This window comes from Manacus candei, unplaced genomic scaffold (genome assembly GCF_025592945.1).
Source record: "Manacus candei isolate 608988 ecotype Guabito, Panama unplaced genomic scaffold, ASM2559294v1 h1tg000003l, whole genome shotgun sequence".
In the NCBI taxonomy this organism is placed as follows: Eukaryota; Metazoa; Chordata; class Aves; order Passeriformes; family Pipridae; genus Manacus; species Manacus candei.
The window spans coordinates 6,589,152-6,614,694 of record NW_026138051.1 but is presented as its reverse complement, the minus strand read 5'-3'; the positions used below and the strand labels follow the sequence as shown (position 1 = coordinate 6,614,694).

At 40.3% G+C, this 25,543-nt stretch overlaps 1 protein-coding gene across 3 annotated transcripts in view; it reads left to right on the top strand.

Moving 5' to 3' along the window:
* COL4A5 (collagen type IV alpha 5 chain) overlaps positions 1–25,543 on the top strand; it is an 80,799-nt gene that overhangs the window by 7,229 nt on the left and 48,027 nt on the right. For all 3 annotated transcript variants that reach the window (XR_007904450.1, XM_051786974.1, XM_051786992.1), the window contains exons 2-6: positions 12,912–12,971; positions 22,524–22,613; positions 23,857–23,901; positions 24,642–24,686; positions 24,795–24,857. Coding sequence is in view for 2 of the 3 variants with exons in the window: in XM_051786974.1 (XP_051642934.1) it covers positions 12,912–12,971; positions 22,524–22,613; positions 23,857–23,901; positions 24,642–24,686; positions 24,795–24,857 (303 nt within the window). In the remaining variant the exon portion in view is untranslated. The remainder of the gene's footprint in view (positions 1–12,911; positions 12,972–22,523; positions 22,614–23,856; positions 23,902–24,641; positions 24,687–24,794; positions 24,858–25,543) is intronic.

Genomic DNA, 25,543 nt, shown 5'->3' with positions numbered 1-25,543 from the left:
AAGACATCAGAAGCCATTGTTTCTGAAGGGCAAAATAATTTCTAATTGTCATTCAGACAGTGTGAATTGACTTAATCATAGAAAATACTTATTCTGAATTAGTTTAAGAACACTTCTCTTGTATATTCAACCTTAAAGGACAAATTCAGAAGGAAAAGGAGGCTGCTTCTCTGCACTGAAAAATGAGAATTTATATTTGATTTAGCTATCTCTTTTCATCTAGTCAGATATGAGGAAAAACTTTGAGATTTCTGCAAAACCATTACTTATCTTTTAATTCTTGAGTCATTAAATATTTAAAACAACAATGAGAAAATCCAGAGAGGATGAAAAGTTGAAAGTCTTGTGTTTTGTTTTGGTAGTTTAACTTCCAATATTCATTTAGTCCTTTCTTAATAGGGAAAGCAGTGCCATGAAAATTGCTAGAAGCCTGGGCCCAGAGTCTGCCCAGGCAAACAGTGAAAACATCCATGCAAAAGTTAGTGTTTGTCTGGGTGGAGGAGATACTTGTAATTTTGACTGAAGGGAAAGTGTGTATGTAGTGTCATTTAGTTTCTGATCCAGCATGCTTATGGAAAATTCTTGGCTGTAGAATTGATGACACTCCTGTATCAAGAGAAAGTATCTTTTCTGTTCTAAAAGTTTTCAAGGTCTTAAAGCAGTGGTAGTAACGAAGTATTAAAATGTGTATGTGTAAAGTATGAATTTTGTATCCTGAGTGAACCTAGAAAATTTCTTAACTTTAGGCTTGAATGAGTGTGAGGAGTCTTCCCTCTGAGGGAGAAGGAGCAGCTGAGACAACGTGGTGGATGAACTGGCCCCAACTCCCATTCTCCATCCCCTGGTGCTGCTGGGGGGTAGGAGATTGAGAAACCAGGAGTGAAGTTAAGCCTGGGGAGAAGTGAGGCAGGGGGCAAGGGGTTTGAAGGTCTGTTTTTTATTTCTTGTTACCCTACTCGGACTTTTAATTGGCAATAAAAATTATTTCCCTGAGTCGAGTCTGTATTGCCTGTGACCACAATTGCTGTGAGACTTAGTGGGCACCTGGCATCCAGCCAAAGTTAACCCAGCACAAAACCATTGTTGGATTTAACACTCTGAATAATTTTACCTAGATGTAGATAACAAAATTTAAAAGTACTAGTATTCCAAGCTTGTATTATTGCAGAATCATAGTAAAACTGTAAGTATAATCCTTCTGTGCTGGAATCTAGATTAGGTGACCTCTTGCTCAAAGCAGAGCTGTCTTGGAATTTCTCTGTTTGTTCTGATAGTTGCAGACTAAAAGGACGTTGAAACAATATCTTCTATCCCAAACCTTGCTTGCTGTAGGACTAATGTTAAAATGTAGTGGAAAGGCTCCATACTGAGTGCTTGTAATTAACCTACTGGCTACTGCAGGATGCAGAGCATATATCACAAACTTGAAGCAGGTTATCTTCTTGGCATATGTTCAGCTCCGAATAGCACTTTTGGGAGTTGGTATATTCCCTAAAACAGAGTACCTCAGGGAACACTTTCCCTTAGAGAAAGTGACTTTGTTTTGGAATGTGTACAAATGCCAGGGTCTGTTTCTTACTCCTGCCAAGCTTCAGACTGCATCTCTAGTTTTAATGATACTCGAGAGCTGTTTCTTATGAATGGATCTCCTGACTTTAATTATTGTGCTGGGGTGTTGGAACCACGTGTCCTCTCTCATTGCCTACTCCCACTCTTTTAAACTGACAGTATTTTAATGTGATGTTGCAAGGAAGGCAGCTCACTGACATCCTGGGACCTGGTCAGAGAATCACTGTAATGAGATACTTTAGGTGAGATATTGTTAATTTGCTACTGAGTAACCTCCAGAGGGACTGGGAATAAAATCAATTGCTGAAGAAAGCAATAACTAAATTTACATGTATCAAAGTAAGGAGAAGCTTAATGTTACTACTGAAGACTTCCTCCCTTGTTTCCCTAGAAACAAAAATATAAAGTGTCTTTCCTGTCCTTCTGCACCCCACCCCCCCAGTGCTGATTAGATTTATTTTGCCATTATTGATGCTCTGTTAACACTTAAAAAAACTTGTTGAATTTTCAATGCTTTATGTCAAGATCTAGTCTATGGTCTTTTTAGCTAGTTCTTTGCATGGATTCAAAAGTTTTTTCATGTGACGAGTCTCTGAGAAGTGTGACTTAATTTCCAGGGCATGCTTTCTGTTTAGTGGTGATCAGTGCAATCCAAATATAAGGATTCTCAGGTTAATGTAATGTATTGCCTCTATATGTAATTTCTCTGGTGTAAGGAAGTGAGATCTATTTTTTTTAATCAAGTTTGAGTATGTAATTCCACAATTTGTATGTGCTAGACAGAATGTTCTATTAGCACCAGCCTGCAGCTGTCTTCCAGTGTTTTAAAGCCAATAAAATACATTCAGGCCCCCTTTTACTTTGCTCCTGTGAAATAGTCTGTGGGAAATTACTGTTGTGATTCTCAGTATAAGGTCACTTTTTGGTAGGAAGGTGCACCTTGAAGTACCTCGCTTGAAGTGACAGTGCTCTAAAGAGACTCTGAGCCATTACTAGTGCATAGCCAGGGCTTAAATAAATGAACTTGAGAGGCTAACACTGAGGGTACTCTGTATCTGCTGAAGTTAAGTATGTGAGTTCCTGAACAGGCATCTGAGAGCTCTCACTAAATATTCAACTTCTGTCAGCTTGTGGGTAAAAGAAAAGGGCTTCCCAACTCATCAGGCCCTGATGCTGTTGTTTTACAAGTGCCTCTGACTTTCAGGGTTAGGACAATTGCTTTGTCTCCATTGCTTCCTTGTTTAACTTGGCTCTCTTCAGTGCCACTTACTTTTTCAGCTTTGATTACCTGAGGCTGGAGAGCAGCTCTTTCTTAGCATTGAGTGGTACAGAGAAAGTGCTGCCCGTAGTGCTCTCTTTAGGTGTTAAAGTGCACACACAGAGTGTGCTGCTGCCACGGGCATAAACAAATGATAAAACAGCTTTAGCTAGAAGAACCTTGAAGCTATGATACTTGGTCCAAGAACTGAAGGGGAATGGAGTTGATAACCACCTCCACCACAAAAAATCCCCCAGACACCCACCAAGCCTTAAAGTGAGTTAGGTCTTGTTCTGGCAGTTAAGAGGGTGTGTGTACTTCAGATAACATCTCAATGCAATATAACTCTGCAGAGTCTCTATTCTCTTTAGCATGTATACTTGCTTCATCTTTGGTATTAATTTGGTGCTTTCAGTAGTTTCAAGATAGACCATAGTGGGGTTAGATTAACCTGAAACGCTGTTCCATTTTGCCTCTCCTGTCTCCGAGGAAGAAGTGGGTTTTATGTTCTTGTGTGGTCTGCTTCATGCTTTTGACACTTGAAGGTGCAGTTGTCAGTGACAAATGACTGACATCCATTAACAGGACTCTGGATATGAAGTTTCCTCTGTTGCATGTTAGATGCATCCATAGAGGAAGGTGAGAAACAGGACATTTTCTGGGGAATTAATCTGAAGCTTGTGACTTTATTCCATTTCCTTAACCAGGAACGGACTAAAAATGGAGTGCCATAATGACTGGTGTTATGACTGTATAATACTTGACTTGCAAGCATACCTGAGACTTATATGCCTGACAGTTTGGTCTGGGTTTGTGTTACGTTTGGACATGGTTATAGAAAGTGGCAACATCTAACACCTGTCACATGGGAAAGGTCCTAAATGACTAGTAAATCTTAACCTGTAATGAGTACCATATGGCACTTCTTATTTGCAGCTGGAAAAAATTAGGAAGCCCCAAGAGACTGGTGATTAGAGACTTGTGTGTAAAATAAAAGTAAAACTGAGACTTCCTGAAAAGCGAAGTGGCTCACTGTGCCCTGCCACTGCCTGCCTGCTGCTCCATGCTCGTGTCTCAGGGCTGGTGTTAGTGGCAGAGAGGTGTAGCTGCACAGGCAAAGATGGGGGCATGCTTAAAACTAACCATTCCTCTCATTAACTATGTATGTGCTTAAGGAGTTCATTTATGGTCTGTATAAAAAGTAAAGGATGGCTTGCACTCAGAGCTAAGCGTTTTGAACTGAAATGAGCTGTAGTGTAGACTGCCTACAGAGGTGCTGTGAAACTTGTCCATCCCCAAAGCCTCCCATTCCAAAACTGAAAAGCCAACCAGAGTTACCTTGTTTAGGATGTTTCTCTGTTTACACTGTATATTGGAGGTTCATGCAGGTGTTGCATTGCCTGCTGACAAGGGAAATGTGGTGTTTGGCATCTGTCAGTTCATTAACTTGGAGATGAAGTGGGCTGAGAAGACCACCTGGTAGTTTACATTCTGTTTTAATGCTCTTTGCTTGTTGTTGCACTGTTTACCAGGAGATGTACTTGCCAAATCTAAACATAGATGCTTTGTAAGGTGCTGCCCCTGGATGGCAGCATAAAGGTAGTACTTGACCTGAGTTGCTGTTAAAGGAGATTTTTTGGCAATTCATACAGCCTGATGTGGAGCTCTTTGGAAATTTGCATTCATTAGGACAGAAGTACTTGGCTTCTCAGGTCTCTTTAATTTTAGCTTTGAAATGCTTGTGAGAAGGGCAGTGGAGCTGATATGATTATTTTGCTTTCTTTGTGTCTCACCCAGTAAAATATACTGCACTGGAGCCCATTCTCTGTCTTGTAACACCAACAGGCCACAGAGTTTTCAACAGTGCTGAGAACTGTCCACGTCCTTTTCCCTGCCTACACTTGAGTGCAAGGCTGGCAGCACTCCTTAAAGCAGAGGCCCAACAATCATTTTTGAAGATGGAAGGCTCTGTAGAAAGTGAGAATGAGCTACTGTGAGTTGCAAGGGCTAACTCTATTCCCCATACTGCCTGCTCAAAGTTTCTTAATGTCCTGAAGAGTTGTCAGCCTGTTGTTTCAATTTTTGCATATTCTGAAGGTAGTCATACCAAGGTTTTCTTGCTTATAATTTTGGGGCTTTTCAGGTAGCCCTTTAATTCCAGTGAAATCATGCTAACTGTATTCTGAAAGAAAAATTATTATTTAATAAACTTTCCATATAACCAGAGCGGTCATTTAGAGTACAGTAACTGGTTTGGTGGGTCTCTTACAATTATGTTTCATGTTATTACCATAGTATATGCTCTTCAGGTATCTAAATAACAAACACCTAGTGCTGTGCCTTAAGAGGAAAAAGAAGGGCTATTTATTCATCAGGTGTTTAAGAATCTTTTTTTAACCCACCTCTTGTGTTCTCATTCACAGTGACCAGAACTGTGGCTACTACAGCTAAGAGCTTCCTCTGCAAGTCTGAACAGGTCTTGTATTGTGCAGACTTCAAAGAAAGATAGTGCCTCAAGGTGCAACAGATTAAATTACATGTCAGAAGTTCTCTTACTTAAAAAAAAAAAAAAAAGTTGGTCAAGAACTTCTGCAAACATGTTTTGACTCTTAAATTTTACACCGTAAAATTTATTCTCTTTGCATCTTTAGGTAGATTGAGGGAAATAATTCCTTAAAAGGGCATCTAATAGTCTTTTAATTCAGCTTCATTGCTTTAGCAATGTTACTGCTCATAAATGCAGTACTTGAGTGAGAAAAGAATGGCCATTTGGATTATAGAGCTGTGATGGCTTTGCTGCCATAGGTGACTTCACACAGGTGTTTGAGTAATAAATTGTTACCTGCAGATTTGTACTCCTCTTTAAGCCTAAAGAGCATATATGTGAAATCATAATTAGAACTCACAATAGCAGCTTGTCAAATCCCCACAAAAGCTTTTGTTTGTTGGTTATATTTCTGTCCAAGCAAGTGAAAGGAAACTCAACTGGCTGAAGATGAATAGTGAAATCTTTGACCTGGACGAGTAGTAAATCCTTAGCTAGATAACTGTGCAGGTGTTTGGTTACACAGATCTTGGCAGGGTAATAAATATGAGGACGTTCTTCAGGACCACCACCAAAATAAAGCTTAACCTTTGTCTGACTGGAACTGAAAGACTGAATTTAATTTCTGTTATAAATAGGGGTATGAATAATTGAGTTTGTGACTTTTGCATGAGAAAGGGTAGTGCCTTCATCCTCCCACAGCAAAGGCATTTGTAACTGGTGCTTTGCTATGTGTTGAATTTACTGATTTTTAATCAGAGTGAATTTCTAACAACAGAGTCTGTTTATGTTGATGGAATTATCCAGTATTTATGCTCCTTTTTTCTCTGACATTAAACTTATGCTCCTGACTGGTAAGCTGTCATACTTGAATGTGGAGGGTGATGTTAGTAACATTTAGGCAACTCCTATAGCAGCTAGAATAACTGTGAGGTGCAGAATTTGTCTACTGTATATAAGCTTTATTCTAGGAATATGTCTTCCACAGTTGTCCAACAGGCAATTGCAGTCTCTACCATTAAAATTCTCTTCTGTCAGCCTTAAATCATGAGCAAGAGCAGCGTGAGAATCTGCAGTTTCCACGGTTTTGTGAAGTACAAAATATTGTTAAACTGCTCCTCAGCAGTGAGGTTGCATGTATTTCAGTAAATGTAGCTATTATAGGAATTCCAAGATATAACTTTATTTTACCAAATATGTGGTCTAGAGACAGACTTGGTGAATTGTGAAGTCCTGTTTGATTTTTTTTTTTTTTTTTTCTGGACTAGAAGACTTCAAAAACATGGTAACTCCTCTCCCCCTTCCATTTTGGCAATACAAAGCTGGTGGGGCTGATGAATAACGTGCTAGAAGTTTTTTTTCTTTGCTCTCCAAAGAAAGCAGTACTGTGTTAACTTCATTACTTGATCAACCTGCTGACTAGAGGAGCTGGTCATGTCGTGCTGGTAAATACTGAAGGGAGAGACCTGAGGTGCTTGATAATCTTAAAACTATTAGAAGCAAGTGCTCTTTCTATTACCTTTTTATAGCACTTGGAAGGAAAGGAAAATATAAAGCTTCTATGTGTCCATTCTCAAACTGAGATTATATCTTTGAACAACAGCAATTCAGTGCCTGAGCAGCTGTGCAGTTAAACCTGCTGCAGGTAGTGGAAAGACTTGTAACCACATCAGAAGTGCTTTTATTACTTGTATCTGTGAAAAAGTGGATGGGATTGAATGGCAAGTTTAAGGTTCAGGAACTGTTAGGGGAGATGGACTGTGTGCTGCATGGAAACCCTGAAAGATGAATTGCTTTTGAATGGGTTTTATGGCTGGTTCTTCTTTTGACCATTCTAGTGAATGGGGGTCTTAGTAAAACCAAACTATCAAAAGGCTTCATTGTACGTATGCAAATAAATCCTAGTGAAGTCATTAGAGAAAAGTATGGGAAGATGCAAATATGGGACCAAACAGCAATTCTACATAGTGTTACTTGAGTACATATTAACATTTTTTTCTAGCCTTTGCTGTTTGGTCTTTGCTCCTTCCTCTCAAACTGTGGAATATTGTTCCACAGTTGAGTTATGCTCCAGTCATCAGAGTCTGTTGCAGTTTTAAATTTGCTTTCAAATTCTGGCCAACTTTGTTTGGGGCAGAACTTTTTTCCGTGATTTCTGTGCGTCTTTTCCCTGCTAGAGGGAACTATTCTCACCTAATGAAGTAGCTGACAATGTTGTGGTGTCAAATAACTGCCTGGTTTCCTTCAGGACATCTGTTTATGAAGCTGGTGTGTGCTGTTGCATGCTGAAGCTTAGTGGTCATTTAAATCTCTGAGGGGGTCTTAATGCATTGCAGGACACATCAGCATTTAAAATCAGTGGCTGTACACAATCAGTTTTTTGATGCTTACTTGACCTCTTGCTGCCATCAGAATGGAGCTGGCAAGAAAAGCAAGTGGTGTGTTAGTACAAACTGCATTGCTGGGGAGGTTCAGTAATGTCTCTATGCTCTTCTAGAAATGGGATGGGTTAACAAATAGGAAATTTTGAATTCATGATAAAATTATGCAGAAGGAGGATGTCAAAATAAAGAAATTGCACAAGTATGCAAATGTTCAAACTATTTCTTGTTTCTCTTATCCAGTTGTTTGATATCTGGATTGAGAAGTCAGTTGTAAGCAACTTGGGTCATGTCAGAACTACTGATATTTTGCAAAGGCACCTTACTGAGTCACCTACTGTGATTCTGTAAGAAGCTGCACCTCCTCTTGATTGCCAGGTTCTAATTTGTAAGTGTCAAGGTCTGTGAATGACTGGCTTCCCTCCCCACCTCTGTAATCTTTCCCATGAAAAGGGTATTAAAATCCTGTTATGTGTTCAAATACTAATACATTATTTAAGTACTGATGCATACTCTAGTGTGGGGGTTTAGATATTACCTTACCTTACACAATTAACTGTTAAGTTTCCCTGCAGCTGCATGTACGTAATTGCAAATCACTTCTTTTTCCCTTCACAGTGTTGTAAAGTCTCAAGTTCCTGTTCTCTTGAGGAAGAACATTCATCTACCTGTTAGTTTTTAGAAATATTTTGTCCAGTACTGTTGTGAATGGCAGCTGGGAGGGGGGAGAATGTGGAATATGCTGAAGTTGCCTTGTAACCAATATCAGAGGGTAATATGTGCCTAATGTGTAAGGCAGGCTTCTAACCAAAACAAAATCTGAGGATAACTTAGACTATTCACTTCACTGAGAAACCTGCATCCAAGAGTGTGCTTTTTTTCTTCAAACTGGAAAACAAACAAACAAACAAAACTCCATTCTTTTGGTGGCATTGAAAGCAGTTTTCTTCAGTCCATGTAAGACACAAAAGACTGAGCTTGTTCTGGAAGAATTATCCTTTGACCAGTAAACCAATACCATCCCTCCTTTTATATACTAATGAAAAGAACTTGCTCTCCACACACAGATTCAATGGGGTAGAAGCTGTCAGGAAAATCCAATGAAAGGATTAGCTAAACTCAAATAGATTAATTAGAGCCTCTGGTTGTGTCTTTTTATGGAAAAGTCACAGCAAAGGAAATGGCAATGATGGTGAGTTCATCTTTAGAGGTGTGTGAAGAGGAGGCAACAGGTACATAGTAAGAAGCAAATCTGAGCAGTTCCAGTCTGGCTCTTAAAAGCTGCCTTGATTTCTTGTTCATCTTTGCATAGTTGAAAACTAAAAGATTTTAATAGACGTGCAGATTGTGACCAGCTCCTGATGATCCAGCAACCACTCACTATTACATACAGTATGTTTGATCATCTTCCCTGTCACCTAAGACAATGTGTCCTACTGGCCAGAGCCAGGAATTGAACTGCTACTGGAGGCTTCTGGCTGCCTAATACAAGGGAGGAGACTTCCTCGGGTTCCCAACCTGTAATATATGCACCAAGTGTAACTTGGAGACCCCCTGAGGTTTGGAGTAATTTAATTTTCTGTATCTGAAAACACAGTCAGTCACTTAATTTTCAGAACTAGTGGTGGTTAAGCTGTTACTAAGGGCAATTTACTGATTGTAACCATCTAAATCTTGCTCTTAATTTAGCTTTTTCTACTCTTGAAATGTTGTCATTGTATCCATTTTCTTTGTTCGCTTGAGCTGTAGATAAGTTATTGTTCATGTGCAGGATTTTCTTTGCATTAATATGAGATACACAACTGATTCTGTGACATCAAAAATCTCTAGCCTGTGGCTGCTGAGTGGCTTTCAAACTTGTACTAGCTTGTTGTGCAGTATGCAGTCTCCTGCACTACTTTTGTGCCTGCTTTGCCAAGTAAAAAAAGGCCTTGAGGTTACTGAAAAGTCTAAACAGGAGGAAAGTTTTCACTTAGAGTAGGTCATTAAACTTTTTTTTTTTTTCTGTGCCATCATGTTTTGCTTTGTTGTTGTTGGTTTGGGTTTTTTTAAGCTGTACAGCAATATGACCTGTAAGTGGCATGAATTGATATAGTAAGAATTCTCAAGGCAGTTTTGCTTCAAACTGTTTAGTTAAAAATCCCTTAGTTTGGTGGGGGTACAGGTTGATGCAAATAAGAAATACAATCTGCCAAATACAGCTCTTGTACAGGAAGATAAGTGACTCTGCTGGGGGAGTACTTCTTGATAAGCTTGTGGGTGAATAAATGTTCCCAGGATTTATGCCAAAAATGTACTATCATTTGATTACAGGGGGTATTTGCAGAGTTTTCTGATTACAGACTTGTAGTTTCCCTTCACTGTTGTCTGGGAAAGACTGTGTTTCCTTCCTGCAAGTAATGCATCTGAACTGGATGTCCAAAACCATCTGTCAAAAAGGATTCAGTGAGTACTCCTGACTCTTCAGGACGGGCTAATTGTGTATGTTAAGAGGCCACTCAAAGCATAAGGAATCCAGTCTGAATATATAAATTGCTTTGGGAGACAGTCACGGGTTTAAAAAGAACCCCTGCACTGATTGAATCAAAGCACTTTGGGTGGTTTTAACTGCAAATAGAATGAGGGAGAGCTGCATGTTCTTCGAAAACTCTGTACAGGAAACTGTTTTAATGGATACAAGTTGCAACACAGGGAATTCCGGTGAGATGTTTTGTGGAGGAACAGCTTCACCATGAAGGCAATCAGACACCAGATCAAAGGCTAAAGAGGCTGTGGGATCTCCACCACTGTAGTTACTCAATATGCAGCTGGGCAAGCACCTGTACAACCTGCCCTAAGTTGCCCTGCTTTGCGTGATTCCTTCCATACCAAATTATCTCAAAATTTCATTTGCTTTATGAATTGGGTCTTTTTCATGTGGTCTTGATGCTGCCAGAATCACTGTGGGTTTCCTGTAGAGATGCAGTAGCAGAGGGCAGAGACTCTTGAGCTTCACTGTCTGAAAGCTCACCTTCACAGCATTGCATACATCAGACTTGTTTTGTGAAGAGGCAATGTCGTCTCATACCATCATTTTCTCTCCCTGTTTACCCCAGCAGTTTGCTGGTACCTGGAAGCTTAGAAAATTTCTATTACAAACATTCTGTAGAAGCTGTAAGGAAGACTAAATGAGTTTTTTCTATTAGACAATCCGAATAAATCCTCCTTATTGTGTAGGATCTTGATCATGATTTTCAAGTATGTGCTGTTGTAGCCTATGTGTGTTCTACCACAGCTTTTGGTGGGTTTTGATGAGTACTGAGTTAGTTTATTCCCCCACCACCACCTCTTGGGGGCAGAAAAGGTTTTCCATGTTGCTCTCACTGTTCTGTCCTCATAGTAAGGAATCAGTGCTGTGGCACAGCAAGCCAGGTAACTTGCTAGTTCTGTGTGTTAGGCTTGTACTGTGAGGTGAGGGAATATTGCATGTAACTAAGGTTAATCCCTTTTAAATGAAGCTTTGTTAACGAGATTAATACTAAAACTGGTTCCCAAGGAACTTGCTTTTTTAAGAATCCATTTTTAAAAGCGAAAGGGATCAGATACTAAATTCACAGGATAACTTGGATTGAAGGGGGGCATCAGAAGGGCATCTAGCCAAAACCCCTGTTCCAAAGCAGAACAGCCATGAGGTCAGACCAGGTTACTCAGGCCTTTGTCCAGTCTGATCTTTGAAAACCTGAACTGGCTAGAATGGTTCAATTTCAATTTAGGAAATGGTTCAGTAAATCCCTGTTAACTAAGAATTTTGAGGTTTCATGTACATAAAATCAAGAAACTGATTACAAAAGCCAAATGGAAGATGTGGAGAGACAGGCTGGTCATGTCATGTACCACTGCTGCTGTACTTAGAGCTCTGCCTTTTGCTGCAAGATGCTTTAGTTGATCCTGGGTTTTTGTAGCTCCAGGTGAATTAAGCTGCTTCACTGTATTGAGTCTGATGCTTGGTGTAGTGTGTTTAGGCCGAGAGCCAGGACATTCCTAATGCCAGGTAGGTGATGGGTCATGTCTCTAAATGCTTCTATGATAATGAAGACTAGAATTCAAGTGTGGGTGTGCTTTAGATCTGACACACCGGCTGGTTTCATGCTTGATTGAAACTTGGTACATAATGTTCTCTGTAGATTACTGGAGGGAAGGACCCCAAATGCCCAGCTTTTCAAACTTTTAAACTTTTAAATTATATTCTGTATGTTTTTAATACAATGCTGCACCTGTTCTCAGAACAAGTTACACTACCTGAAATACTTCAGGGTTTATCTTCTAATGTGGCTTGTGGTTTTTAAAACTATAAAAAGGTCTGACAAATGATGATCCTATATATTATGTAGAGGCATTCTACCAAAAAAAATTCTTATAGAAATCTCACTTTTGTTAACACATTTGTTACTTTCTGAAATCAACGTGGAGCTCCATTGAGAATCCCCTGTTAGGGTGGAGGTGGAAGAATATATGGAAAAGTTACTTAACTTCGATTTTTCTCTGTGACCAAGCTACTATATCCCCCTCCTTTGACTCCTTAAAATCTGACTGACAGTCCCCTTATGCTGGAGACTGTTGTAGCTGCCTTGCCATGCTTTGCACTGGAGTCTGAGTGCAGCTACATGAAATCTAGAGTTTTGAAAAAGTCTTTACTCACTAACTTATCTGTGCAGGGAAGAATTATCTAGTAAGTATTTGTCTAATAACTATCACAAATATGCTCATAAGTTTTAGGCTTGATGAAACTCTCGTGCAAAACCTGACATCTACTGGTGGGAGGTGTAATTGGGCTCTTCTCTGTTGGGGACATGCTGAAGATTGTGGAAGTGCTGGCCCCTTTGGCCATAGGTGTTGCATTGTACCTTGCCCTAAGAGCAGATGGCATTTGAGCATAAATGTAAAAGTCTAAGATTTTGGAGGACTAACTGTAAAATACTTAGAAATAAACATATATATTACCAAAGGTGATTGAACTTTCAGTTAACTGTGTCTGCTTTGAACATGTGTTTAATGGCTAGAGGACAAACTTTGTAGGCTTACATTTTAGATTAACTTTCTAACTTTTTGTGAGACTGTCAAAGACTTCATGTAGTCTTATGCTGATTAAAAACATATTCTATTTCTTATGTCTTTAAAGGCTTGCCATGGATGTACATCTTTGTCCAAATGTGATTGCAGTGGAGTAAAAGGTGAAAAGGTAAATATAACTTTTTTCCTTTTTTTTTAATGGCAGACTAACCCACAAACCACTGAGCCATATGCTAACTTCAGATAACTGAAGCTTGTGGATGATAGCTTTTGCTTCTTGTTCATATCTTATTTTCTTTGACTGTAGTGTGGGCATGCACCAAAGAGCACAGCTGTATTAACAGTTGAAGGTATTGAGTCAAACTGGCTGCTCCATCCAACAGTGTACAGAATTTCATATTATTTTCTCAAGAGGAGGGAATGATGGCAAAAATTTTTCCAGCTATCTGACAGTAATAAAAATAGAAAAGACACAAATTTTAGTAAAATAGAAAGAATTCCTATTTGCTGCCCAGGCCTGCCTACACTAACTACTTTGTGTTGACAAGCTAAGGTGTGGAATGTACAATAATGGTTATGCTGGTAATGCTTCAGTGGAAACTTAAAATAGAGTGAGTGTGGGTTGTTTTCCCTCTTCTGTTGTGTTGCCAGCTCATAAGTAATTGATGCTCACTAATGTGTTCTAAACTTGCACTGGTTTTCACCTCATAATTTGTACAGCTGTATGCAAAGGTGTTTGCTGTTGCTGTCTAGATGTGAGCTGGACCACAGAAGTGACAAAATTCACCTAGAGCTCTCCCTACACATGTAGCTGTCACCAGAGTAAGCAGCTGGTTAATGACCAAACGTGTATTCTTGGACCAAGCAAAATAAAAACCATCCCCAACCCAAAAAGCACCTCTGTGTGCCTCATTCAGTGCAACAAGCTGTTTTGATCTGCCCAGGCAGTGTCCTAAGGCCAGGAGTTACATGTTGACATCTCTGAGGTTTCCTGCTTCCATGCAGCTTTGACTTCCACTCTCATTGCCTGAGCTCAGTATATCTGTGCTCAGTATATCTTTCATGTTTCTGTTACAATTATTTCTTATTGTTTTACAGTTTTTCCCACTGAGGAAACAGGAGGTGCCCAGCATCTTTCTTAGTTACAATGCACTGTAGATACACAGCTCAGTACTTGCCTGAATCGAGCCTTTTCTCAACTGTGGGAGCCTGGTTGTAATTAAGTTGTGGCTAAATAGTTCCCTTGTAACTGCTGTTGTCACAGGGAATGTGATGTGATCACTGCAAGGGGCAAGGGTTGCCAGAAACAATTCCACTCTCAGTCTTGTAAACAGTTTGCTTGAGATACAATGAAGTCTTCTTAAAGACTGATAACAGGACTGATAACAGAACTGATAACAGAGTTTGATGAGCCCAGCTTATCAAACCTCTTACAAACCTTAGCAATGTTCTAGAAGGACTTCAGTGGTCTGGATTAATTTCTGACACATTTCAAAGGTGATTTTTTGACTTGCATAAACAAGTGTAACCTTAAATGAACGCAAGTAATGCAAAATAATCAGTCACTGCACTGGCACTGTAACATGCTGATGCAGAATTTCACTATTGGCTGAGGTTAAACAAGGCACATGTCCAAAATTCCAGGTAATGTTTGATGCCACACCTGCCATCCAGATAGCTCCTGACAGATGAGGTCATTGCCTGGCATTTACTTTAGTTCTTTGAGTATATTCCCAGTTTACATACCTAGTGAAGAACAGTATTCCCTTCATGGCAAGCCTTCTGAGTTACATTTGGTTGGCCAAACACGAACCTGATTAATGTGTTCCTAGAGGATCTAGGTGCCTAGATCCTAGAGGATCTGCAGGTGCCCAAACCAGATGCATCCTAACACTAGTCACAGATTGTTTCAGGTTCAGTTTGAAGGCACTTAAACATCAGGCTTCTATTCCCAGTCCAGTTGTAGCAGGTACAGTTTTGGAAAACCTTTCTGTAATTCAAAGCTGGCTTTTTTTTTGACTTTTCACAGCTATTTTGTGAATTCAGTGAGCAAGTAGCTGTTGTCTGGCTAGTGTGGATATAATGCAAGTTTTCATCCTTAGAGTGGAAAATTCACTTTGAAATCGGGGAGCTGTGATTCATTTTCCTCCTAAACCAAGGTAAACACAGCATAATCCTGGGGCGTGCCAGACAGGCTTTTTTAAAACAGTCTTTCTGAAGCTTGCAGACCATCATGTACAGTATGTAAAGGAGCAATGAAAAGCAAAGCCCATATTTCTTAGGTAGGATATGTTGCTAGTGGAACTGGTTTGATCATACGTGCACACACCTCGTTGTGTTTGTTGCCCTGTAATTACAAACCCTCAGTATTGGATGCATTGCTGGATTCAGCAGTTCAGCTCTGGAGAACCCCAAGAGCTCTCTATCACTGACATCCATAACGCTTTATCTTATAAATTCGTCACTTTGGTTCATTTGGAGTTTTTAACAGCCTTAAACTTCTTCTAGATTCCTTTACTAGTACAAGACATCAAGGGCTGTCTTAAGATGATTGGTCCCTCACAGTGTACCACCTGGTTATACATTTGATCCAAGTTTCCAAATCCAATACTATCTTCAATCCAGCTTTCTTGCAAATAGTGTCTTTATTCCAACTGAGTGTGTAAATTGCTGCTACAACAAGTTTCAGGCTTTCGCTTTGTATTTGCCACTTGGTATTTGGTGTTTCTCCTTCCTTCTGCAGTGATCTCTGAACTGGAGCTTCTTGCCTAATTGGTGTATGAAGAGCGTTAGAAAAAGAGCTGTTTATTTAATCTCTCCTCTTTGATTCTCCCATTAGAAGCGTGAAAATGTATTTGAAGAACCACTGGAAGTCAGGGGTATGGAACATGGTTCTCTATTGGGAAGACAGGAAAAGCCTGGTCTGATGCACTCAGCTGAGCCCTGCCTTTCTGTTCCACTGGGCTTCACTTCTGGCCCTAAACCAGTGTGTGCATCCAAGCCACTGTCCACTTGCATTAAGTCAACTGAGAAGTGCTGCTTTGTTCAGCTTAGCAGAGCCTGATGCATTTCTTTTGAGACTCAAAAGTAGCCTTCTTCCTAAGCATCCTAGCATTCACTTTAGGACATCCCAATTTTAACAGATCAGGTAAAGCCACACAAATTCAACCATAACAAATAGGAAAACTATTTTCTTCTCTTGCTTTAGGGAGCCACAGCTCTCACTTAACTGCTTCCATACTGCCAGTGATTCTTCTTTAGCTCTGCCTCTGCCACATGCCCTGGTAGCATCAGTAGCAGAGTAGTGTTATCTCTAGCAGAATCAAAGCACTATAAGCTTTCTTTGTTTTTAAATCCATAGTACAACAGCTGACAAAAAGCAGTGCACTAAAATTTTCTTCCCCTGCTCAAACCCACCTTACTAAACTTAAATGTAAAGTGGGCAGTGTAAAATTCAAGCATACCTAAAATGGTATAATGAAGAAAGGAGAGGAATTTACTGTAGTAGTCAGTAAAAACTGACTGCAGCTGGGAGCCAATCTGCTGTTACTCACAGTAATCATCTCAGTAGTGAACTGGATTTGTTAAGAGTATTAAAGCTGAACTATATGATTAAACTATTACATACAGGTGCTTATAGGAATTGCTCTCACTTTTCAAGTGTAAGTGTATCTTTTTCACTTAAGCAACTGGGTTTTAAATTCTGGCATTTTTGAAGTGAACATCCTCTGATGCTTAAAAGCAAGTTCCTGAGTAAAAGCTTGCTAAAGAAGCAAACATGATAGATGCTGCACTCAGAGCAGTTTCTAAGACAAACCAGTAAGACTTGTAGATTATTGTGCTGGTTTTATCTCAGCTGAAAACAAGATCAGAAGATGCTGATAAGATCAGCTTGACAAAGACTGGGAAGGAGGAGGAGGAGGGGGGCATTATGGTGGTAGTGAATCTCAGCTGCTCCAGCTGATGAGGGCTGAGAGAGGAGGGCCACAGGAGCAAACCTGATGCATCTCAGTCACTGAGAGGGCCCTTAGCCCGGCACTGCAGTGCTTTTGCACAAGTGGTGGTACACACTGCTGCTGAAACAGCTTTCACACCTTCCCTTACCTGGGTCTTCCTGTTCTCCTCTGACACTTATGGGGCTGAACTGATCTCACTGAAAAGAAGTTTCCTTGTGAACTTGGCTGGTTTTCAGCCCAATCAATTCCTTCATGCACATCATGCTGCAGTACAACTGTATGTGTGGCTGTGATAGAAACACGTGGCTTAAGATGGAAGGGACTGTTTTTCACAGAACAGTCCCTTTGCAGTTTCCCCTCAAAATAGCTGCAAATAATTATGCTGGTTTTGATGAGCAGGTTCTACCCATTAAAATTAAATAAATTGATTTAAAAAGCTGTTCTTTAGTTATTACATATGGTTAGTCCATGGCCTTTTAAAAGAGAACTTTGGCAGCTGCTGAGTTGATGGGATTTGTTGATCACAATATAAAAGGTGTAAGTCCAAAGTCTCAACTGGGTTGTAAGTTCCTAATATATGATCTCATACAAGCTTGGTGCCTGGGATTCTGGCAGGAGCAGCTCGTAATAACTGAGCTCTGAAGGGATTTCAGGTGCTTTGGGAAATCCGTACCCCTTACAGAGGAAGAATAACATACTCTTGGTCTCTTTGGATGTATATTCTTGGAACTCTGAAGAAAATTTTTCTCAGAAGAAAATTATCAGTGTTTTTCCTCAAGATCCCTATTTCCTTCTGCCTTCATCACAGTAAAATTTAGTACAGATGTGACCCAAGCTCAGCTTTTCTTTTCACTGTTGTATACAAATTCTTAAAAAATAGTTAAAACTTCTCAGATTTTAATCACTTTGTCAAGAATAATTACATGATTGATGTATGTGGTTAATAACTGTTGGCCTGAATTGCACTAATAGAACCCTGTACTCTGAAACATTTACAACCCTGGCAAGGGACCACTGGCCATTAAACCTCGACTGTTTCATCTTGCAAAAGAAGTCACTGGTGATATCCTGAAAAAAAATTGATACACTTTGAAGAATACAGGTTCTGTCAGAGGGGATATCTTCATTGCATTAAAGTATAACTTTAACACTACTGTTTGTGACTGGTTGGTGTGTTTGTTTTGAATGATGTCTTGAGTAGATACTGTAGTTCTAAATCTGTTAAGTTACTGCTCTTGAAGTTGAGGCAGAATTTATTGGCCAGCATTATAATCTGAGGCAGCTGTTATTTTCACCCTATTGTTTAGAAAGGGAGAGAATAATATATCTGGCTGTGGCATCACTTCTTCCATGCTATCTGTCTTTAGATTCACGTACAAATGTCTGTAGTAATGTTAGTTTTAAGTAGCCACCTTTAGTTAACTGTCTTTAGACTATTTCTGTTACAGCTACACTCTTGCATGTGTTTGGGCATTGAAATAGGCTGTTCAACTACTGCTTTCCTGATTTTTTTTCCTTTTTTTTTTTTTTTTTGTTGTTGTTCCATTTTTTAAAAGACTTTCTTTTTGCCATGAGTATACCACATCTATGTAAATAACTATCCTGGTTTCTCTCCCCATACTGTCTATTCAGAAATATTTAATTTTTTGGAATAAATTCTAGAAATGTAAATTACTTGAGCATGCTTTAAAACTGCATCTACCCCTGATTTCTTAAGTACCTGTGGCCTATTATTAGAGTACAGGGAACTATGCCAAATTTTTTATCCATATTTAATTGGCTATATCTTGCTGCAGCTTAAAGAATAATTTTAGGGTGTTTCCCAACTATTTTTTTTCTTTCTATCCCCTAAGCAACAGTCATGTTCGAGCTTGTGAGCTGACAGTTTTGCCATACCTGTGGAGCTGATTGAGGGCAATTGCTTTGCCAGCTACTCTGGATTATCACTAAATGAGATCAGAATCTGACTCCTTGCCCATTCCCCAAGGAAATGATGGTTTTATAGCTGATGCATCTTTATTTTGCTATGGAAACAGTCCTGTACTTTCAGGACTGAAAGATGAGATCTGAGTTGACCTAAACCTTTGCTATTTGTTTCTCCTGAGTAGCTTCCAGTCTGAAACAGAAAGTACCCAGACTTCCTCAATTCTTTCTGTGTAAGCAGAACTGGGTAGTGACAGGTTTTGCATTCATAAGAAAATTCATTGCATGCTAGCCAAGGACTTCAGTCTTGTATCCCTGATGACATAATGTCCGTTTTTGGCATTGACTTTTTGTGGAAGACTTGTTAAATTTATTTTCAGTTTCAGTATGTTCCTGAAATGAGCAGGCAGTTTTTCCTGGCAAATTTGTAGCATACAAACCTTCATGGAAATCAGTATAGTGTGTGCAAGAGGAAAAGTCTGGGGACAGAAGCAACACCTGAAAACTGTTCTCACTTATGGAATCCTTCTATATGCTGTTGAAGTAGAAGACAATTAAAACATCTGTATTCAAGAGAGCTGGATCAGCTTGGCTTCTCCCCCTTCCCAATTTGCCCACATTTCTTTCTTCAAGCAATTTTTTAATCAAAAATAGTGATTACAGTGCAGCTATTTTCCACTGTAATTAGTTTAATACAGTTCCCTTGGGAATTGTCTGGTGTAGTCCCTCAGCTGTCCCTGAGCAGAGTCCTCAAATCATCTGTTGGTTCTTGGGGGTAATCTACTGGTAAACTCCAAGGAGTTGCCCTGGCAACAGTTTCCTCATGCAAGGATCTCATTGTTGCTGCTCACTTTGAGCTTGGGAAATACTCAGTTTCAGTAGTGCAGTTTAATTAAATCAGTTATTGCCTCCCGTATTCCTCTTGCTTAACTATTTGGCTTCATGTTTCTCTTTCTTTCAAGGCCTTGGATTCCAAGTTCTGAGACTGTTTAGAGTGGAGGCCTTGGCATAGTTGCATTTTGGAGAACAGTTTCTTCAGCCTTAAATGACTCACAAGGCCAACTCTCTGCTAAAGGTCTGCTCTAGCAACCATTTGGAGATGTTATTTTCTCTAATGAAAATGTGGAGAAGTGTGACCAGGTTGAGATTAGTAGACACTGTGTAGCCCAGCTCACACCTGATGCATCTGACACACCTCTTGTACACAGGTGTGTTCTCTTAGTGTGCAAACAGAGTTCTTGCCAGAGCTTGCTCCAAAATCTGGCTCTGCCTAATGTTTTCCTTATCTGGCACTCCCGAATTCCTCATTCTCACTCCTTCAGGGACACACTAACCCTTTCATATCCTGGCCTGAGACAGTAACACTCCTCCACAGTGTTGCTTTTCTGATGAGGTAGCACCCCAACTGTATAGCTCCATGTAAAAGCACCTGTATTGGGGTTACATGGGAAGTGTTTGGTAGAGGGAAGGCTACAGGGGTGGCTTCTGTGAGAAGCTGCCAGAAGCTTCCCCCGTGTCCAGTGGAGCCAATGCCAGCCAGCTCCAAGGTCAAGCCCAACAGTAGTGGTGGTAGTGCCTCCAGGATGACAGATTTAAGGGGGTGGGGGAAAAAACCTGTGCAACACTAGTAGCAGTCAGGAGAGAGGAGTGAGAATAGGTGAGAAACAGCCCTGCAGACACCCAGGTTGGTGACAAAGGAGGGGCAGGAGATGCTCCAGGTGGCAGAGCAGAGATTCCCCTCCTGCCCATGGTAAGGCAGCTGTGCCCCTGCAGCCCATGGAGGTCTGTGGGGGAGCAGAGACCCACCTGCAGCTGGGGAGGACCCCAAGAGAGAGCAGGTGGATGCCCAGAGGAGGCTGTGACCCTGTGAGAAGCTGACACCGGAGCGGGCTCCTGGCAGGATGTGTGGATGGACCATGGAGAGAGGAGCCCACACTGGAGCAGGGTTGCTGGCAAGATGTGTGACCTCTTAGGGGACCCACACTGGAGCAGCCTGTTCCTGAAGGACTGAAACCTGTGTAAAGGACCCACGCTGGAGAAGCTCATGGAGGACTGCTTCCCATGGGAGGGACCCCATGCTGGAGAGGAGGAAGGGTGTGAGGAGTCCTCCCTCTAAGGAGGAAGGAGCAGCAGAGACAACATGTGATGAACTGACTGCAGCCCCCCTTCCCTGTCCCTGTGTGCTGTTATGGGGGAGGAGGTGGAGAAACTGGAAGTGAGGTTGAGCCTGGGAAGAAGGCGAGGTGGGGGGGGAAGGTATTTTTAAGACTTGGTTTTATTTCTCATTACTCTGATTTGATTTGTAATAAATTAAACTAAGTTCCCTGGGTCAAGTCTGATTTGCACAGGACAGTAGTCAGTGAGTGGTCTCTCCCTGCCCTTATCTTAGCCCACAAGCTCTTTTTGTATGTTTTCTTTCCCCTGTTCTGCCCAGGAGGGCTGTGACAGAGTGGTGTCCAGCCAGGGTCAACCCACCACAGTACAACCTGGCACTTCGTGTACAAAAAGAGAGTCTGGACTCTGACTGCCACACTTAAGCTTGCCTCAATTTATAGTGCAATTTCAGCATTTTCACAGGGGAGAAAAGATGCTGTATAAGACAGCAATATGTGACCTACAGTAAAAGAGGAGTATGTTTACATTTCAATTAATAGGAAACCAACTGTAGCAGACCAGTTAATGAGTTGCTCATTCCTATGCAAGGAGTCTTTGAGTCTCACTGTGTAGGTAGGACTAAGTACAGCTTAGCTGTCTCCTCTAAGTTTGCAGCTCTTGCTCACATGCAGCCTTTAATCTCATCCAAAGGTTTTCCTCTTGTGTTTCCACTGTGAAAGTAGTAGAGCAAGCACTGGCAAAGAAGGCAGGAAGAGAAGTCCTGTTACTTTCTCTGAAAATTTTTCTGAGATCTCAGCATCTTGTAGGTGTTTTGAATGCAACTTCCAAGTTCCTGCCTCCCACACTAGAATACAGAGCATCTACCTAAGCAATACAGTGAGAAAACTAGGATTTAAGAATAAGACATAACACTGCTGTTGTGCTTAGCACACAGCTCTGTATGGAAAATAAATGGGACATGAGCAAAGCCTTAAACTTGGTTTTTGCATATTGTGGTCAAGGCTGCAGTTGTGTGCTTCTGGCTGCTTGCAGTGCCCAGTCTTCAGTTCATTGCTGTGATGATGTGAGATTGCTGGTTCAGTTGTTTCACTTGACTGAGGAGAGCTGGGCAGGATTTCCCAGGTTCCTAGAGTGCCATAGCTGGTAGATTGCCAGGTAATAGATGTGGGAGCTACTACTCCTGTTCTTGCTGAAGTGTGCAAGAAAAGAAAAGTTCAGGACAAATTGGTTTCAAAGAGAATGTGCAAAACCTTGTGATTAAGGTGTCTGGATGGAACTTTTCCTTGGCAGTTCCTGTGATTGTTGTGAAAAAACAACTGGGGTAAATAAACAGAGGGGTTTTGCAGGTAGGAACCAAATCTACCAACCAAACCAAACCTGTCTGTAGAGCAATAAAGAATAGTGCTGAACAACTACCTGTTTCGTAAACGGTTATATATACACTGATTGATGTAACAGAGCTGTAGGAAATAACTGTTTACCCAGTTGAAAAGTGTAACATTATATAGATACATGCAAAAAGGCATATTAATTCTGGTATTTCCTAACTTTTTTGTACTAGTCAAAACCTTAATATTTACTGATTTTTGTGAATCTGTGTTATAGAAGAAATAAATATTTTGTGAATTTGCAGTTATGCATATTCTGAAACTGCAGGTAAATCATAATCTATCATAATTTATGTTTTTGCCACGTTCCACCTCCACTACCACCTATTCTTTTTGTAGGGCGAAAGGGGATTCCCAGGCTTGGAAGGACAGCCAGGTTTGCCTGGATTTCCAGGACCAGAAGGACCACCTGGTCCAAGAGGCTCGAAGGTAAGTCCCAATTCACTTGAATAGCATGAAGGTGCTGGGTAGTGTTAGCTTGCTTGTAGTGCTGATCCTAAATTCCAGAACTCCTGATTATCATTGGTTTAATAGTCAAAATCTTTGGATGTTAGGATATAACAGAGGTTTCTGGTTGGTTGGTTTGAATGGTCAACCAGAGGAAAAAGACTGCTCTGGGTTTCCTGTCCTGTTCTTCACCTACACAGGCGCTTGCCAGCACTACCTGCACACGTGTATCCCTTCACTAGGTGCTGCAGATTCAGGTCAAAGGACAGGTTTAGCAAGGTGCTGTAATGGAGGTTTGATAGTCCTTGCACTAACGTGCTCCTGCCTTAGCTTAGTTCACTGATAAGGGCTGAGTTTGCTCTCAGCTGCCCCGAGGGTTCCCACCACGAAGGTAAACTGTTGTTTGCACCTGGTGGCATTCCTGGGCTGGGTTTGGATGGAGTGATGCAAATGAAGGCCTCATTGAACCTGTGTGCAGAGAGCTGAGGAATGCTCCTGGCTTTCCCTAGAGGGGTCAGGTTTCTTTTTATTTACTACTGAATTGCATCGTTACACTCGGTGGTACAGTACAGCAGTAAAATACCTCTGAATGCATTTGTCTTTAATATACACAAGGATATCCAGGATCTGCCGTTTCTTTTGCATATGCTCACTGTATAAACCTAAAAAGAAGCAAAGAAAAAAATAGGCAGATGATAAGAAAAAAAAAGTCTTTACTAGAAGAGATTAATTGGATATAACAGGAGTGAAACAGCACAGGAGTCTTGCACTAGAAACTTTTGCTATACTTTTATTCCATAAATGCCTTTTCTTAAGATTTTTGTATGAAGTTCTGCATTATGATTCTATGATTATTATAAAACAAATTAATACCTGTGCAGTATCAGTCACATTTAATCTCGGCTCTCTTGTTCTGCCCACAAGAGGCCGCTGCAGGATATTCAATGAGAGCACTTGACAAGTGTCTGAGAGAGCTGTGACCTTTATAAAATCTTTCCTCTATGTCGTGGTAAATCAGCTGGGACAAATACTTTTCCACTCTAAGTCCAGCACCAAAAATAAAATAATTTTGAACCCTTTTACTCAGGAAATGACAACTAATATAACTTCTAGTCCTCTTACTGTAAACGTGAAAGAAATGTTATCATGCTTACAGTTTAATTTGATGGAAAGGCAGACTGCAAACTTGAATATGGAATTCTGTTTGTTTGTTTTTGTTTTGTAGGGTGATGATGGTCTACCAGGACCTATTGGACCCAAAGGAATCAGAGTAAGTACTGGTGCAGTTTTACGGTGATATATTGGAATTATGGATAAAGACTGCCAGGCATTGAATGGGTCCTCACAGAAGGGGTGATTTACAGGAGAAAAAATTAACTTAAACCTGAAGAGTAATTTACCTACCAGCTAGAAGAGATCGTACTACTTTTTGTAAGTAATGCAAGATTTCATAAGCAATAGTCTTACATGCTGCTTGTATTGACTTCATAAACTCATTAGGGAGAGTAGCCCAAATACTTATTTGATCTGTTTTGCAATGCAGGACCTAAACCAGTGCCAGTAACTTTGCTTCCATGTATTCTGAAGTAGAGACAGGGTATATCCAGGGTCAATATGGGAGAGGTGGACTTGTCTGGAAGTCCTTTAGGTTTTGTGCCTTTGCTTTTCTGTCAGACCCCTCAGCTGGTAAGAATTGATACGTCTCTGATTTCACTGGGACACATCCATTTCCCAAACCACGAGTGTTCATTTATTTTACTTATATATCTATGAACTTCTACTTTAGTTGTTCTGCATTATCTTTTCTGTGTTTTTGTGGATAGTTCCTGAAAGATTGGTAAGAATCTCGAGGGCTGTCAGCATGGCATTCTTTTTTTGCAGGTGATTCAGATGTTTCTGGTTTTGTTTACTTACATTTGCACAAATAAGTTACATTGAGTAAAATCTTGGTGAATCCTTTTGCACATCTATTCTTACTGTACTCTTTCAAATGTGGTTCATTTCCTTCAGGGACCGCCAGGGCTTCCAGGATTTCCAGGAACACCAGGACTTCCTGTGAGTAGGAATAGTCTGTATAGATGCAAATCTGGGGTTTTTTTGTACTTTCAGGCCCAGAACATCTTCCTACAATCTAACTTTTCTTTCCTCTTTTCCACTTTGAAGGGATTACCAGGACAAGATGGGCCACCAGGACCTCAGGGTATCCCAGGATGCAATGGAACAAAGGTGGAATACCTTTAAAATTCTTAACAATGCAACAGTAATATGGTAAAGAGCTCTTGTTCTCCTGGCTATAGCCAATAGGTTTAGTTTATTATGTGCAACATAGTAACATGGTCCAGTACTTAAAGCACAAGTTTTGCCAGCACCAAGACACAACATTTATACTCTGCAGCCAGTGTAGTAAATTCTTTGTTCTAATCCTTAATTTTATAGATTACAACTGAGAGTCTGATAATTAGATCAGATGCTACATCTCATCTTTATAGTAGACTTTTGCTACCAAGAAAAACTCGTTACTTAACAGTGAGACTTTTAAATTATTAATTTTTAATAATATTGTATTGGAAATACTGATTCAATATCCTTGTTGGAAGGAGTGACTTTATGCTAACATGTTACTTAGCTTTACATTCAGATTTTCCTATGAGTTAATCTTCTGTAGCACTACATGTGTTTTCCATCTCTAGTGTAGTACTTGGACTGAAAATATGTGGAAATATCTGAATGTGGAAATCTGTGTTTCAATCAGCTGTGTGAATTAATTAAGTGTTTATTCTACAGCTTATTCCAATAGAATTTACTACTCTGGAGTCGTAAGCTAGCAATGAAACTAGGCCTTTCAGTCAAAATTTGTTTATCTGGTTTTGTTATGTTTTGGTTCAGTTTTGGCTAATCTTTTTTTTTTCATC